Here is a 16365-nt window from a genome sequence, read left to right on the forward strand (position 1 = left end):
GCGAGCCACAATTGCCTCTTTCAATCAAAAATTTTACTTGAGTTTTTAATGACGTCAATAGCAAAGAAGTGGCAATAAATTGTTTTGTGTCACTATAAACAGCCATAAAATTATAATCAATAAATTTTAATGCTATAGAGTTTAAAACTTGCTCTTAAACAAAGATTAGGTATCAAATTTTCACATTTTTAGAAAAAGACGTCATTTTGTTAGTAAAGCCAACAGCTCGCGTAAGAAATATTGTGTTCAGGGTTTTCACCGTCATGTGAATTACGTGTTCAGGGTTTTCACCATCATGTGAATTAACCGTAAGTAAGGTTCATGCTCACTTATAATCTAATTCCATTGGCTTCGTTGACCAGCATTTTCTGTTAGCGGTCACTCACACACCAGTTAGAACATAAAGCGCCAGTTTGATATTATGTAATTGGACTTGCCGAAAATTCAGAAATACATCTAAGAGTTATTTTAGATATTAGTCTGATTGTTTTGGGAGGATTCAAAGCTAGGGTTTAAAAACGTGAGTGTGAAATAAGAGGATTTTGTTACCAGAATTCTGTGCTAAGGTGCATGAGCTCAGTTTCTGATGCGTCCATTTTTTAAATCTTATTCGCTGTTGGTCCACAGTGCATAGGCACCCTGCAGAGTGGGCATCTCCCATTCCCAGTGATTTGGCATGTGCTGAGTCCCTAAATAAACCATGAAAAACTGTTACACAAATAGATTACACCCATGACCCTGATGCGTAATGCCAGCATATGCAAAGTACAGTAGGTCTATACAAGTCGCTGCCACCAGTGGGCAGGTAGCGCCTGACGGCTGCTGAGGCGCCACGCAACCTCCAAGTTACCGGGCAGGTGGCACCTGAGCAGCCCTTGGGCGCTACCCGCTCACTAGGGGCGGTGACTTATTTTGTAGACCTACCTACTAAGTACTAGACACACTTGAATAAAAAACGCACGAGCATGTTCAGTTTATTGCTGAAACTGATTTCGATGGTACATTCGATTTTTGTTTTGTTTTCCTGAGTAAGCACACAGAACAAAAATGCATAAGTACCTTTTAGCCGTTGAACAAAAACAGCTGCACAAAGCTAAATACGAGTTTTGCCGAAACGAAAACAAATTAGTAGAGTGCAGCCCAACGAAAGTTTGGATTTGCTACTTGCAACGTTCATGCACTTAGAGCGTATTTGTGGGTCTGATCTTCATTGTGGTGGCGTTCAGACTGTAGTCGCCCCTCCAGTCCATCCACCGGACGGACCTACTCGGTTCAGTTGACCCCGGAATGTACACTCCGTTGAGGTTGCATCTCTGACAGGCATTATACCACCATGCTCCATGGTCTAAAGATGAACAGTTACCCGAGTGAGCGTTGTTGTCTCTGTCAAATGTGGAGAACTTCATTCCGTTGTGGTAGCTTAGACTGTCTCCAGCGTCCCCGGCGTACGAGGAATCAACAAAGTGCAGTCGGTAGCCGTCGGCCTCGGACGCGATGGTGAACTTCTGGTAGGTGGCGTACGCCGTCTGCTCTGCAAAATCCCAGAGGTCGACCCGTAACTCGTAAACGCGGTCTAGTTGGGAGGTCAGCTGCCAGAGGTGGTGAAGTCCCCACCAGAACTCTCCTGTTAAACTTCCCAGACCCCACTTGTACGTCGCCCAGTCCTTGTAGAAATCCTGTCTCGGTGAAATATCGGCTCTTCTTTGGAAGACGGTCCATCCCTCGCCATCGTCCATGTCACAGTAGGCCGGGGTCGGAGTTTGGAAGTCAGGGTGGATCAGGTACACTCCGCTGGGGGAGCCGAAGGGCAGATCACTGCAGTCGCGTACAATGGAATCCTGCAGGGACGTACCGTTGGTGCCAGAGTTTTGCTCAGCGCCCAGTTCAGCAGCGCACATCTGGAGCGAGAGAATGCAGGCCACCGCTGAGAGTCGTGACAGCAACTCCATGGTGCTGCAGAAGGAAGTCCTGTGCTGTCCTTGGAGGATCAGTCGCTTCCACTGAAGATGTATGTTCGATCCGGCCCGTTATATACCGCCTAACAGGTGGCTGGCTCACATGCACTACCGTCATACCGTGCACGACAGCAGCTGTTGCAGCATTATCTGTCGGCAATGAAGTGCGCAAAAGAGCAGATCTGGGAAGCGGAACCCATGTGAAGCTCTGGCAGTGCCGAGGACGCCAAAAAATCGTTTGAGTAAAGAGCTGGCTTTCTTGTTGCAGCGGGAGTGGTTTGAGATATCGTCATCGGCTGAGGCGGAAACCTGGGTTATTTATCTCGTCTGCCTATCAGGAAAGGACCGGTAACGCAACACTCCTACAAAGACCATATTGTACTGAATGGCTTTATTTTTTTTTCATCCAGTCATTGAGCCATCGATATTACTTTTGCGCTCTTGTAATGCATGTGACTCTTGAGGACAGCTCAAGATTGCAGGCCATGGCCATTTCACGTTGTCACGCACGCCACGTAATTTCTCTACGTCACGTCACACTCGATGACCGCGATGACGTGACGTCACAGTGGCATGACGCTGCGTCACGATCACTGCCAGGAGCTTCACTTTTACACATTCAGCTACGTATGTAACATAATGTATTATGTATCATAATTTATCATACATATGTATCATGCATATGTATCATACACATGAACCTATCATGCATACGCATCATACTCATGTATCATCGCGGTCACATGAATATCATACGTGACCATTATCCATTAAAGGGACTATCCCACCTTCAAAAAGTACCATTTAGGATTCGGAAATGTTACTCATGATATTGTGACGAATTCTGCAAGTTTTTACGCGTTTTCATCGTATACTTTTTGAGATATTGCGACTTTTATATTTCATCGTGACGTCATTTAGATCGGATCTGTGACGTAATGAAGGATTTACTTAATGCCAATGTGGGGGAAATTTGGCAGCAAATATAGGTATTTGCTCTCAAATATGACGCGGCTCATACAATAAAAAATGCCTCTGATTGGCTTATTCGTAAGTCAAGTGATACTTCACTTGAATGCGTAACAGGCGTTCAAAAGGCAAATGACGTCATCAGATTGCCGCTAATGGTTAAGAGATTGGGACTTGCACAAGGAACATTTTCAAATGAAGGGAACAATTTTTTTCAACACCACGAGGCTGCGGGGGTTGCGACCAAGATAGATAGCGGTTTCTGAACCTCGCCGCAAATTTGGCTATCTCAACTCAAACCTAATGTTAAGGTGGGATAGTCCCTTTAATAGTCTGTTTTGAAATTCCTCCAAAAAAAAATTGTTCAGGCTCACAATCAGATAATTTTTTCTTATTGACGATAAAACAGGTGGGCTATCAAGTACAAGCTCTTGCAACCCGCAGTACCCAGCTTCTGTTTGCTCATAGCGTCCTTTTTCTATCGTGACGACTGCTACCTTTGGCTGACACCGAGCCGAGCGTAGTCGCCCGGGGCGGTGGCTGGTCAAGTGGTCACGTGACCGATGCTCGGGGGCGGTGGGCGGTCACGTGACCGATGCCCGGGGCGGTTGCTGGTCAAGCGGTCACGTGACCGATGCCCGGGGCGCTGACTGGTCACGTGGTCACGTGACCGAAGCCCGGGGCGGTGGGCGGTCACGTGATCGACGGTGACTGGTCACGTGACCGTTGCCCGGGGCGGTGACTGGTCACGTGGCCGCTGAACGGGGTGGAAAGGCGCGAGTGTAAGTGTAGTGCAGAGACTGGCTGAAGGGAGCTTCCACGGCCAGGGAAGTCTTGTCGTCTTGCTTGTGGTCTGGATTCCGGTTTCCGTTGTACTCATACGCGTAAGTGTGTGCTTAAATGCATTTGCGCACCTGTTGTGCTTAGGTAATATGCACAACGCGCTTTTATTGTTTAAGGAAAAACAAATATTTTGTGGAACCTCAAGAAATTGCTCTAAACTTCATCAATCAATACATGAAGCCTGATTTAAGACCGTGTTTAGATCGCAAGTAAATTGCTCATTGATTTTCCGGGAAAGATACCCTTAAATCTGTCCTAGCAATTTCATGTTGCAATGCTGCTTTCAATTGAAATATGTTCTGGATTTCCGCAGTTCTTTGTCGTTGTAATTCGAAGAACCAAATAAAAAACATCTCTTCGTTTCACCAATTCGTAGATAAACGCTACATTTGTCTGCATCCTGAGAAGTATAGCATTTCCTTTTTATTTTATCATTTTGGACGTCCTATTACTCACTAACACAAATGCTCAAGGGACATTGCGCGTTGTATTGCAGACACATTAAATCACTGAAGAAAATTAAAAGATGGACACTTTGGCAAACACATTGCACGAGTGGTATTGCAGGTTGAGCAAAAACAATGACGCTGAACTGACAGACCAGCGCCATGCAAGCAGCATTGCACGCAGGCTCACACCACTGCTGACTAACAAACTGGAAAAGAGACAAACTAGCAAATTGACTAACAGGCTTGCTCTCTGACAGCGACTTACAGAATGACTAACAGACTGGCAAACCGACTGACGAACAGACTGCTGCGTAATACAATGACCACACAAATCGCTCCATGATTGGTAGACATACCTATGCAAACAAAAACTCATTATTTTGCTAAAGCAAGCTCAAACGATTGACAATCATAAAAAAACATAAAAGGCTGGTAGCCACATGCTTCCACGCAATAGCACCTTGTGCATCTTACCAAGCTTTTAATGTAGAGCATGCGTTGCAAATGCCGGCATGCTTACGCTGCATGCAGGAGCTGCCACACGGGATCACCCAGGTCACCTACGACGACGGACACAGCCGCTGGTACAGGGGCGTCCTCTCGGGGGACCCGTCCCGTCCTCCGATCTGCCGCAGCCGCTCCCGGTACAGGTCCTCGGCGTCCTCCAGCTCCTCTCGGGTGACGGCGCTCCACACGCTGCTCCGGTGACCCTCGCCGGCCGTCCACGTCACCTGGTGCAGCACGCGGCGGCACCACGCGTGACGGCGCACAAACTTGCGCAGCAGGTGGTCCATGGCCGGCGTGGGGTGACTGACGCCCAGCTGACCGGCGCGGCACAGCTCCAGCAGCAGAGAGGACGCCTGGCCGAGCCGCCGCGCGTACCGGCGCACGAACACACAGTCGAGCACGTCCATGTCGAACGTCTCCGGTCCGGCGTCGGGCCTCAGTAGCTGTCCGCGCCGCTTGAGCGTGGCGAATCCGACCGCCTCGCCGCCCTCGGCGAACAGCAAGAACGCCGAGTCGCCGACGGGAGGCGGAGCGAAGAGGGGCTCTCGCATGGCGGATGACCGCTCGCGCTCACCGTAGACATACTTGATGAGCACGTAGAGGATGGCGCGATCGGCCACCGACTGGACCGGGTGCCAGCCGGCGGCGCGCCACTGGACCAGGCTGAGCAGCAGCTCCAGCGGCGTCCAGAGCGGCCCGACGCGCAGCGCCACGCACCAGCCGCACGAGGGGCAGCGCAGGCCGTCCAGGCCGGCCCCCAGACCGGCGCCGGCGCCGGGCGGCAGGAGGACCTCGGCCGGCAGACACAGTTCCGGCCGGGACTGGCGGTAGGGCCGCGGACAGTGGCGGCTCGGCTCCCGGCAGACCGTGCCGCACCCCTCCTTCGGACACGGGACTGCAACGGAACGGGAGAACGGTTAGGGGGCGGTAGACGCTGGGTATCAACACACACAACTGGCATTAGCATCCAGGAAGAAGTCGAATGTTTATCACAGCTTTGTGTCCACTTCAAAGGTAACGGGTTAATTGTCACTGGCCCTCAACACAGGAAATCACTCCAGAACACACAACCCCCAAAACGCCTCCAGAAAAGATAAAAATTCATCACAGTTCTCTCCTAACCAATGTCGTCTGTACTCACTGGCAAACAGTCCACTGGTGGTGAACTCCCGGTGTGTCTCCTCCTTCGCCAGGCTCTCCAGCAGGTCCAGTGGGGTGCGGATGGGCCGGGGTCGGAGCAGCGGCACGGGAGGACCATCCTTGGACACCGCGCTGAAGACGGCAGCCAGAGAGCGGCGGGGGCGCAGACGACAGATACGGGTCCTCGGAGGCGGTGATGGAGTGCCCTCCCTGAGAACGGTGCAGGGGTCATAGGGTTAGAGGGCAGATTGACATGCAGGCTCTATCCTACAAAGGCTCAGGCAACTTTTTGCCACTGTGGCTCATCTCTACTGCTATGCAAATAAGGATTATTTCGGCACTTATGCGTTACAATTTACAAAACATTGACGTTGCGACGTCATTAAAACCGAATTTGGACAAAACGAGCCTTTGGCGCTATTCGCGTAGGAGCTGGGCCAGGCTATGAACATTTGAGAAATATCTATATAGTTATATCGGTAAAACAGCGGCCCAAAGCATGGGGAGGGCTTCTTAGCATTCGGGTTCATGACAAAGGAAAGTGATGGATCATGGAAAACCACGGTCGGCAGCCTGACGTCACCAACGCCATTTTGATGACGTCATTACGCCCAGTTGTCTCCTGGAGGAGCGGAATGGAAAACAACAGCTTCTTGTTTGCACAAAGGAATTCTGAATCGTCCGATGGATTTTGTAGCTGATTGGATGCCATGCGTGTGGCAGAAAAAAAACTGAGTAGATATCACGTCAGGCTCGGGAGCCCCCAGAGGCCATCATCTATGTTCAGTTGGTCAGTTAATGAGTGAACGAAGGCGCACCCGATGAAGTACCAACACAACAAACAAGGGTACTTACCACCGGTAGGCGGCCGTCGTTCTGGGTTTCTTGCTGGGAGGTGGCGTGCCAGGCTGGTTCTCGGAAGAGGAACGTTTTCCACGACACTCTGCCACAGCCGAGCTGGTCACGGGAGACCTGTGAGACGCAAAAGGTGGGGTCTGTTAGCAAGACAAGCCGACAGATGGCAGAGATTCCATTCTTATGCGTATGTTATTGCACTACGTATATAGTAACATTTTACAAACGCACCTTTATCAGTCGTTTTCACGACGGGCTATCCGGCGAGTGCACCTTATTTGACCAAGTCTGCACCTAATCTCTTTTACAGCAAATATCTTTATTCCATGAATCTATTTTCGTGTTTTAATCGATGATACTCTGATAATATGACAAAGCAGGCATATAAGCAATTAGTGCAACCCTAGGTGATCACTACTAAGAGACACACTGAACCTTATTTGACTAAATTTGCACCTAATCTGCACCAGATGTGCACCAAATGTGTACTAGATAGCCGTCGTTAAACCGATTTTTTTCGTTTTACATGTATATTAAGATCCAATTGAATGGCCTAGATGTTCAGAGTCTTTTATCTACTTGTTCATTTAAAACGATATCTCCCAAAAGTCCCTAAAAAGTCCCTGCCTTCATATACCAAGCTACTATTTTAGGAGAGAGCTGAGTATTATTAATTGCTGGCATCCTGGCAGCATACTAATTTAATTCTTACTCATTAAGTAACTCATCAACCACTCATAAGCATCCTCATGTAATGACCATGAAAAGATTGCTCTATATCCCGATTCAGTAGGTATGACCCGTATAACCCGACTCCAGAGCTGGTACCCTTACATGCCCTTACTTTCAAAGCTGGGACCGTATAATTACCGATTTCCGACCTGCAGTCCCTTACGAGTACACCAAAATAAGGAGCTAGGTAAAATCGGCAAACTATTTTGTGGTTAACCCGCGCACCGACGGGGGTCTGCGCCAACTTAGTACCGACGGGGGGGGGCGGATGACCGCCCCCCCCTGAGATCTCGAGAACGAAGCAAGGTAGCGACAAGCGGTAAACGGCATCGGATACGCACGGACAAGGTCTACAATTTTTACTAAGGTCATTTTCAGGTCAGGTCAAAGATGACGTCACAGGGGTCGAAAAAGTCAAAATGGCGGCGCTAGATATGGAGAGGATTTTTCTCGAATAACTTTCGAAGTAGTCAAGATAGGAACAAACTAAGGGCATCATCGTGATCCTCTCGTCAATCCGCATCGAATGATATATATGTTGACCTCGAAAGGTCAAGGTCAAAGGTTGACCTCAGGTCATGTGACCTCGAGGTCATCATGTATATCATTCGATGCGTCTTGACGAGCTGAACACAATGAGACCATCCGCGCGCCTGTATCTTGTTCCTGTAAGGAGTTATTGGCAAAAAACCTTTGGTGACCTTTGATGACGTCACATGACCTTACAGCTGCCCAACAGCAAAACAGACCTCAAGGTAGTGAAGGTTGATCGTATGTGAAGTCATGTATGGTATATGGGGCCATTCCGACCCGTTTTAGTGGTAAAAACAGGGAGTTGATTTTTCCCCCATTGACTTATAATGGGGAGGTCGCGAAATTGACCTGACCTTAGGTCACCGACATCAAAATTCCGAGATATACAAATTGTAGCTACTAATGACCTAATAACATCCTGCGACTTTCAAAGGCCTCCGACATCTACTGTAGCTCTGGCACGGTGACAAAGTTGCAAAAAAGTGACTTGAGGTTGGGTCATTCAAAGTGACCTGGTGACCTGACCTTAAAAGTTAGGAGGTTCAAACTTGCACACCATGTGTAAAATTGATGAGAGAATAGTCATACCAAATTTCGCGGCGCTACGCGCCGCGGTTTTCCCGCTATCCGCGAAAAACCTCAGGGGGGGGCGGATATCCGCCCCCCCCGTCGGTGCGCGGGTTAAGTAACCTACAGTGGTAAATTCTTATTCTCTTGCACCAGCCCATAACGCAAGCCTTCAAATGTTCTGTTTAATTTCTAGGTGAGATATCACGGTATAGTTCTCGAATAAGTATACGGCTCCAAAATGTCTAAGCGAATCGCAAGTTAGTAAACAACGCAAAAGACGAGGCACAATGTAGGTATTTAATTGGTATTTTTATCATCAGTTGCGTTTAAAAACATACGAATTCAATGAAAATGTAGGTAAGTATGACTGGAAATGGACGTTTTAGGACCTATTACAAAAAAATTGATAGGCTTTAAATAATAACAGGGCGTGTCTACTTACATTGCGAATTGCGATGCTGCAGAAGGAGGTAACCTCGCTGATTCGCTGACACCACTAATCGAACGCACGGGTTGCGAACTGTACGCACCTCACGAGCAAATGAGCCGAGCGTCGGTGACCCACAAAGTTATCACCTATCCATCGGACGGTACAGACCCGCTGGGATTAAATCCGGTGCCCTGGCGCGGTGGCAAGACGCCAATGATAATCTTCGAGTCGCGCGTGCGCAATGCGCATGGGGGTAGCTAAAGGGAAAGGGACGCAGGTTTTGGTTTTGTTTTGGGTGAAATTTGATTGTGGATATCAAGTAGACAATTAAATTGTTATCTATTGGCATTTGCTTTATGGTTTGGAAATAAATGAGCATCATGAGTTCTTATAAGGCTTTGCGAATGATGTATCTTTATAAACATGATCGTTTTGTCCTGATAAGATAACGGAAAAAGGAAGGAAATGAATCAATAGTAAGAATGCTTCTCATTTTAAAAAAGCATCTCTGCATGGAAGTCTTTGCCAGTGCGGCGTGTGAGAAATCTCCACTTCCAGCTCTTCAAGTAATTTGTCGTTCACCTACGCAATTCAAGTCGTTCTTCCTACTTTTTTTTTGTTGTTAACGTATAACATAATATAAGGAACTGACTGGTCAGCTGCTTACTGATCTCAGGCAGCTTTTGCCAAATTGTCAGGGAACTCAGATTTGTTTTTCAATAGAAAAACACAATTCTAAAGAATAGTGTTTTAACTATTGACAACAAACCTTCGGTTATTACGGAGCGAGCGAAGCGAGCGAAGTCTTTCGTAGATTATCGGAAATTTCTGAGTATGAGCGGGCGGCCGGCCGGCCGGCCGTGCGGACGCCTTTGCGAGGCCTATATCTCAGGAACCACTTGACCGATTTAAATGCGGTAATTTTTGTAGGGCAGCTTCATTTCTTCTAGCAAATATTGGACTATTCCCGATGCATGTGGATAGCCCTTATGCACGTGCCGCGTGCAAAACGAAGAGGTGTCAGTTTTGTAACAATTGCAATATCTCTGTGACTACTGGGCCGATTGCGCTGAAAGGTGGCATGTAGGTAGGCACCTACTAGGTAATGCATATCCATGTGCCGCAGTTGGGGTGCTGCTGCACGTGCGCACGTGCAGGGGTCGATTCCAGATCTCGAGAACGGCTGGGCCGATTGCGTTCAAATTTGGTACACGGTTAGGGACCGGTTAGTAGGGACTAGGGTACCGTGCACAAGTCAGTTGGGATCCATTTTGCACGTGCGCACATGCAGGGTGCCGCTTCCAGATCTCGAGAACGGCTAAGCCGACTGCGCTCAAATTTGGCACATCGCAAGGGACCGGTTAGTAGGGTGCACTATTTTATCCTCTAGAGGATCAATGAATGCCTAATCACCAGTAAAACGCCTTTTAGGGCGACCAGCGGAGCGAGCGAGAGGGTGAGCCTTGCACGTGCGAAATTGCGAAGGGAGTACCTCCAACTAACTTGTGCACGGCACCGGGTGCAATTCTCGCTCGCTCCGCTGGTCGCCCCGAAAGGCTTTTTACTGGTTATTAGGCATCCATTGATCCTCGAGGATAAAATATATAATGGACATGCACATAGAATATACTCATACTGATACAGAGGTAGGTACACCCAACATACTACTTTTTTATATGATGGGACACCACCCAGTGATCTGGTTCTCTGAGTTTTCCCAGACCCGCGTCTGCGCCGGTCTAATTAGTGTCGGGCGCCAGCATTCAGGGGATATTACCGGTCCACAAGTGTCGGGTGTCCTAATCGGTGGCGTCCCCCCCCCACCCCCACCCCCGCTGCCGATACCCCCAGCCGGCATTTACACCATTGAGGGCTTAACTACCCCTACCCTACCTGTGACCTTTCAGCCGACACTTGGGATCAGTGAGATTGACATTTTGCAGTTACCGCGTGGTGGATATCTCGTAACCTGATCAGCCATGTCACTCTTTCTCTGTCGGTGCATCCGCCGACACCCTGGCACGTAATCCCGGGATGCGGGTCACTCCACTGGTACGGTAATTAAGACCCCCCTCCCCGTCCCCACCCCCGCGGTGTCGGAGCCGGCTTAGGAAACAGTCGACACCGGCCCCGACCCCGCCTGACCTGGCGTCTAATTACGCTCCACTGAACTATATGGTACTTGTCTGTGAAACTGATCTGTCTGCCAACTATAGCTTGGTAGGTAAGCTTAATCTTTAGTAATAAGTAGTGATAAGTAAATAAGTAGTAATAAGTAATGATAATAATGATAAAGTAGGTGCATGCAGATGAAGATGAATATTCGTAGGAATGATAATCCATAGAAATAAACATAGAAAAGATACTAGGCCTATTTACAAATCAGTGCTTATACACTGGGCGTAATGCCGACGAAACCAAGCAAATTCACTTAAAAAAGAACAGGAACATTTTTTTTTATAAATTTAGTCCGAATGGTTGAATGGGTGGATTTGAGGAATCAGAGCCCGCACTAAGCATAGCTTGTTGTGCTGACCCTGACCCCACCACCCGATCGCGCAATTCCAGTTGTATGGCAGAATTTTGTCCGAACGTTTAACGTGCCCTCACGACTGGACACGGTCATTTTTCAGTTTATTGATGAAACCGATTTCGATGAAACAATACATTTTTGCAGAACAACACAAAACCAAAATTCATAGTTAGCAGTTCAACAAAAAACAGCTTCCCAAAGCTAATATGACTTCTGCCAAATCGAAAATTAAGAGTGCAGGTTCATAAAAGGTTGCATCTGCTATACCCCGCTAACCGAAGGCCGGCCCTAAAAAGGGCCGGCCGGCCGGCCGGGCGCGCGGCTCGCCACCCTATCAGGGTGACGGGTCGCGGGTCCGGCCAGTGCAGCGGCCTGGGGCATTGCCCCGGCGAGGACGGGTATGTGGGATCATTCGCGGGAGATGCGGGGCGGGACAGGGTCCCGTAGAGCTTCCACTGTGAACTTGTATTTAAACGCTTACACTGTACATGAGTGACATATGTGATGCACGAATGATGTAAGTGTAAATATCATATATGCGTATATGAGAGAAATAAATATGAAAAGCTTACATCTGCTGCCTACGGCTCCGCGTGTTTAGAGTGTATTTGTGGGTCTAATTTTCATGGTGGTGGCGTTCAGACTGTCGTTGTGTCGCCATTCATGCCAAAAGACGGTTACGTAGTCTGATACTCCGGGTTTGTACAGTCCGTTGAGGTTGGAGATGCAGCAGGATTTGTACCACCAGGCCCCTTGGTTGTTAGATGAACAGTTGCCCGGCCAAATGTCGTTGTCCCTGTCAATAGTGGAGAACTTCATTCCCTTGTGGTAGGTAAGACTGTCTCCGGCGGTTCCGAAGTAGTCGCCAAAGTCAATTCTGTATCCCTCATCCTCGGATTCGATGGTGAACTTCTGATAGGTGGCGTACCTTGTCTGCCCTTCAAAATCCCAGAGGTCGACCCGTAACTCATACGTTCGGTCCAAGTACGAGGTCAGCTGCCAGAGGTGATGAAGTCCCCACCAGAACTCTCCATCAAAACTTCCCAGGCCCCACTTGTAGGCGCCCCAGTCCTTGTAGAAGTCCTGTCTCGGTGAAATATCGGTTCTTCTTTGGAAGACGGTCCATCCCTCGCCGTCGTCCATGTCACAGTAGGCCGGGATCGGAGTTTGTAGATCAGGGTGGATCAGGTATACTCCACTGGGGGAGCCGAAGGGCAGATCACTACAGTCGCGGACAATGAAATCCTGCAGGGACGTACCGTTGGTGCCAGAGTTTTGCTCAGCGCCCAGCCCAGCGGCGCATGTCAGCAGCGATAGAACGCAGCCGACCGCTGGGAGTCGTGACAGCAACTCCATGGTGTTGCAGGAGGGCGTCCTGTGCTGTCCTTGGAGAAGCAGTCGTCTCCACTGAAGGTGTATGTTCAATCCGGCCCGTTTTATACCTCCTCACAGGTGTCTGGTTCACATCCACTACCGTCATACCGTGCACGACAGCAGCTGTTGTAGCATTATCTGTCGGCAATGAAGTGCGCAGAACAAAACTGGGAAATGTAACAGATGTGAGGCTCTGGCGCTGCCGATGCACCCAAAGTTCTTAGGAGGAAGGCGCTAGCCATCTTGTTGCAGCGAGAGTGGCTTGGGAAGTTCGCAACTGTAATGTCTTAGTATTGATATCCTCAATGACGCTGTGATTGCAGAGACAGATGTTGATGTACCGGGTGGCCCAGAAAAAACGTTCCGAACTTTGGAGGCCTATATATCAAATTCGAGTATAAATAACGAGCCAAATTTTTCAACAGGTTTGCGTCATTTCCTTGCGCATTGGTATGCCAAATTATAACACTATACCATCATTTTCAAGCTGGCAATCTTGAGTTGAATTAAGCAAGACGTTTTTGCTTTTTTTGCCGATGTCAAACGATAGTGATGATTGGGTTAGACGTCCCATGTTATAAAAAAGAATAAAAAATAGAGCACGTGAATGAAACCAACACGTATGTTCTTATTTTAAATATTTTTGTCTCACTTATGTGCCAAATATCAAAATACTGAGCCAAGATGGTGCTCATGGATGCCATTCGTTTCAACACCAAATCATGTTTCGAGCAGGAGTGGCACGGTGCATGGATTACTGCTGATTACCCTCCTTTCAGTAGATCAAACAGTAAATCGACCGGATAAGGAAAACAAACTAAAGCAGACTGGTTCCTGTGCCAGAAGACCACAGAATAGCTTATGAAAAACAACATTGCTAGCAGATGACAAAAAACTGGTTGAAAAGCTACCTTTTCCCAGGAATGTCAGCCAGGAAAGCATTTGAGCCACAAGATGGTTAGAAAACTGGAAACTTCTTCCGATGCCGCTGGCACAGAGCCATCGTGGTTGCCTGAGTGAATGTGTCATCCTGAGACCCGAACCATCAATGAGACTAGCTGCCAGTAGAAGTCATGGCTCTAGGCCGCGGTGCCGCGGGGTGAAAGTGACCCGTTCACTCACTTTTTTTTTAGTTAACATCGGAGCAAAAAAGTAATTTTTACATGGCATGCTTGAAACACGAACCGTTTAAAAAGCAATTTACCGATCACCATGAAAATCACACCATTTACTGAAAACATGTGACGCATTGACTATTCGAAGTTTCAATGTTGTATCTTTATCACTTTCTGAGAAATATTGATTTAAAGTTGGGAACGTTTTTTCTGGGCCACCCGGTATGGTGAGAATTCATAAAAACCAGTATAACGCCTTTTGGGGCGACTAACGGAGCGAGCGAGAGGGTGGGCCTTGCACGTGCGAAATTTCGAGGGGGTACCTCCAACTGACTTGTGCACGGCACCTTACTAACCGGTCTTTAGCGATATGCCAGATTTGAGCACAATCGGCCCAGCCGTTCTCGAGATCTGGAAGCGGCACCCTGCACGTGCGCACGTGCAAAATGGGTCCCAACTGACTTGTGCACGGCACCCTACTAACCGGTCCCTAACTGTGTACCAAATTTGAGCGCAATCGGTCCAGCCGTTCTCGAGATCTGGAAACGACCCCTGCACGTGCGCACGTGCAGCAGCACCCCAACTCTAACACATGGATATGTAGTGCCTAGTGGGTGCCTACCTACATGCCAACTTTGAGCGCAATCGGCCAAGTAGTTACCGAGATATTGCAACAATTACAAAAGTGACACCTCTTCGTTTTGCACGTGGCACGTGCATAAGGCGTCACCCACATGCATCGGGAATAGTCCAATACTTGGTAGAAGGAATGAAGCTACCCTACAAAATTTACCGCATGTAAATCGGTCAAGTGGTTGCTGAGATATAAGCCTCGCAAAAGCGTCCGCACGGCCGGCCGGCCGGCCGCTCATACTCAGAAATTTCCGTTAATCTAAGGAAAGACTACGCTCGCTTCGCTCGCTCCGTAAATATGTCTCCGTCTCTGTCTGTCTCTGTCTGTCTGTCTGTCTCCCTCTGTCTCTCTCTCTCTCTCTCTCTCTCTCTCTCTCTCTCTCTCTCTCTCTCTCTCTCTCTCTCTCTCTCTCTCTCTCTCTCTCTCTCTCTCTCCCTCTCTCTCTCTCGTTTTCTCTCTCTTTCTCTCTCTCTCTCTCTCTCTCTCTCTCTCTCTCTCTCTCTCTCTCTCTCTCTCTCTCTCTCTCTCTCTCTCTCTCTCTCTTCCGTGTTCAGTTATTGTTCATCTCTTTGTCCCGCTCACCCACCCACCAATCCTCCTAGTGGAGGGGATAAGAGATGGAGACGATGGGCGATTGTCAGGCTAGATCCGGCGATTGTCAGGTTAGATCCGGCGATTGTCAGGTTAGATCCGGCTATTAGATGGGCGATTGTCAGGTTAGATCCGGTCATAGGCGCGGGAACCGGGGGGGCAGTGGGGGCAGCTTGCCCCCCCCCCCAACTCTGGGGCCGTGGGGGCGGTGCCCCCACAACTTTAAGACGGAAAATCGCACTTTTTTTGCAAATATTTTCTTTTTTTGTTAAAAAAGCCAAGAGATGAAAAATAAGTGGCCTAAAACCGGTGAGAAAACTGGATTTGGGGGTACCCTAGGCTGGTAAACTATTATGGTGTGCCCCCCCCCCCCCCCCCAGTCCGAAAGTAGTTCCCGCGCCGCGCCATAGGTCAGGTCACTGACCTATGACGTCATAAGTGAACCTCTGCACGGTCTTCAGATGTCGCAACTTCGCAACGCCCTCACTGCCAGAGATGTCACTGGGAAATGAAACTTGCAGGATCTAGTATCCATTATGAGTCTCACAACTTGTGTATCTCGGATTTTTCCTAAATGTCATATGAGGTCAGGTCATTTTCGTGACCTCACCATTATAAGTCAATGGGGAAAAATGAAAACTGCTATTCTGGCGCCGGGAACGATCTCCAACTATCTCAAGCACACAGAATCGTGATTTGATGCACTCCTTGCAAGGTTAGATGCGCCATTTTTCCAATGTTGACCTTGCGTGACGTCATTTATGACGTCACCAAGGTCATAGTAGTGTCTCGTCAATAACTCTTGAGAAAATTGAGCTAGCGAGTCGGGAAAGCCACCAATGGACTCAGGAAGACCTGCCGAATCGAATGATATGCGACATGACCTCTTTCAACCAACTTCGTGACCTGGGGGTGCTGACCTGACCTTGACCTGAGGTCAACACCCTAAGTTAACCTGACCCGACCAAAACGTATATCATTCGACGCGCCTGAGCGAGGCAAACACGATGCTGCCAAAATCGCGGCTCTGCGGCCGTTTTTTTGCGAAGTTATTCACCAAAAACTGAACCGTACCTTGGGGCACTTGACCTGACCTCAGAGGTCACCGGTTGACCTAGGACCTTAAAATCGGAT

The 16365-nt window shown here is 48.6% G+C and overlaps 2 protein-coding genes across 2 annotated transcripts; both read right to left on the minus strand.

The window, feature by feature from the left end:
* Window positions 1-961: 961 nt before the first annotated feature.
* LOC122390231 (microfibril-associated glycoprotein 4-like) lies at window positions 962-1999 on the minus strand. The gene has a single exon (XM_043382963.1). The coding sequence runs from the start codon at window positions 1947-1949 to the stop codon at window positions 1182-1184; it is 768 nt and encodes a 255-aa protein (XP_043238898.1). The 5' UTR covers window positions 1950-1999; the 3' UTR covers window positions 962-1181.
* A 2236-nt stretch (window positions 2000-4235) lies between these two features.
* On the minus strand, window positions 4236-8364 carry LOC122390232. Its single transcript, XM_043382964.1, has 3 exons — window positions 6719-8364; window positions 5865-6073; window positions 4236-5618 (listed from the first exon to the last, which is right to left on the minus strand). The coding sequence occupies exon 3, from the start codon at window positions 5272-5274 to the stop codon at window positions 4777-4779; it is 498 nt and encodes a 165-aa protein (XP_043238899.1). The 5' UTR covers window positions 5275-5618; window positions 5865-6073; window positions 6719-8364; the 3' UTR covers window positions 4236-4776.
* Between the last annotated feature and the right edge of the window lie 8001 nt (window positions 8365-16365).

The sequence above is a fragment of the Amphibalanus amphitrite genome, unplaced genomic scaffold, assembly GCF_019059575.1.
Source record: "Amphibalanus amphitrite isolate SeventyFive unplaced genomic scaffold, NRLGWU_Aamphi_draft 000387F_arrow, whole genome shotgun sequence".
NCBI classification, from domain to species: domain Eukaryota; kingdom Metazoa; phylum Arthropoda; class Thecostraca; order Balanomorpha; family Balanidae; genus Amphibalanus; species Amphibalanus amphitrite.

Excerpts from the sequence above, each read along its gene's own strand:
- LOC122390232 (XM_043382964.1), bottom strand. The coding sequence starts at position 5,274 with ATGCGAGAGCCCCTCTTCGCTCCGCCTCCCGTCGGCGACTCGGCGTTC.
- LOC122390231 (XM_043382963.1), bottom strand. The coding sequence starts at position 1,949 with ATGGAGTTGCTGTCACGACTCTCAGCGGTGGCCTGCATTCTCTCGCTC.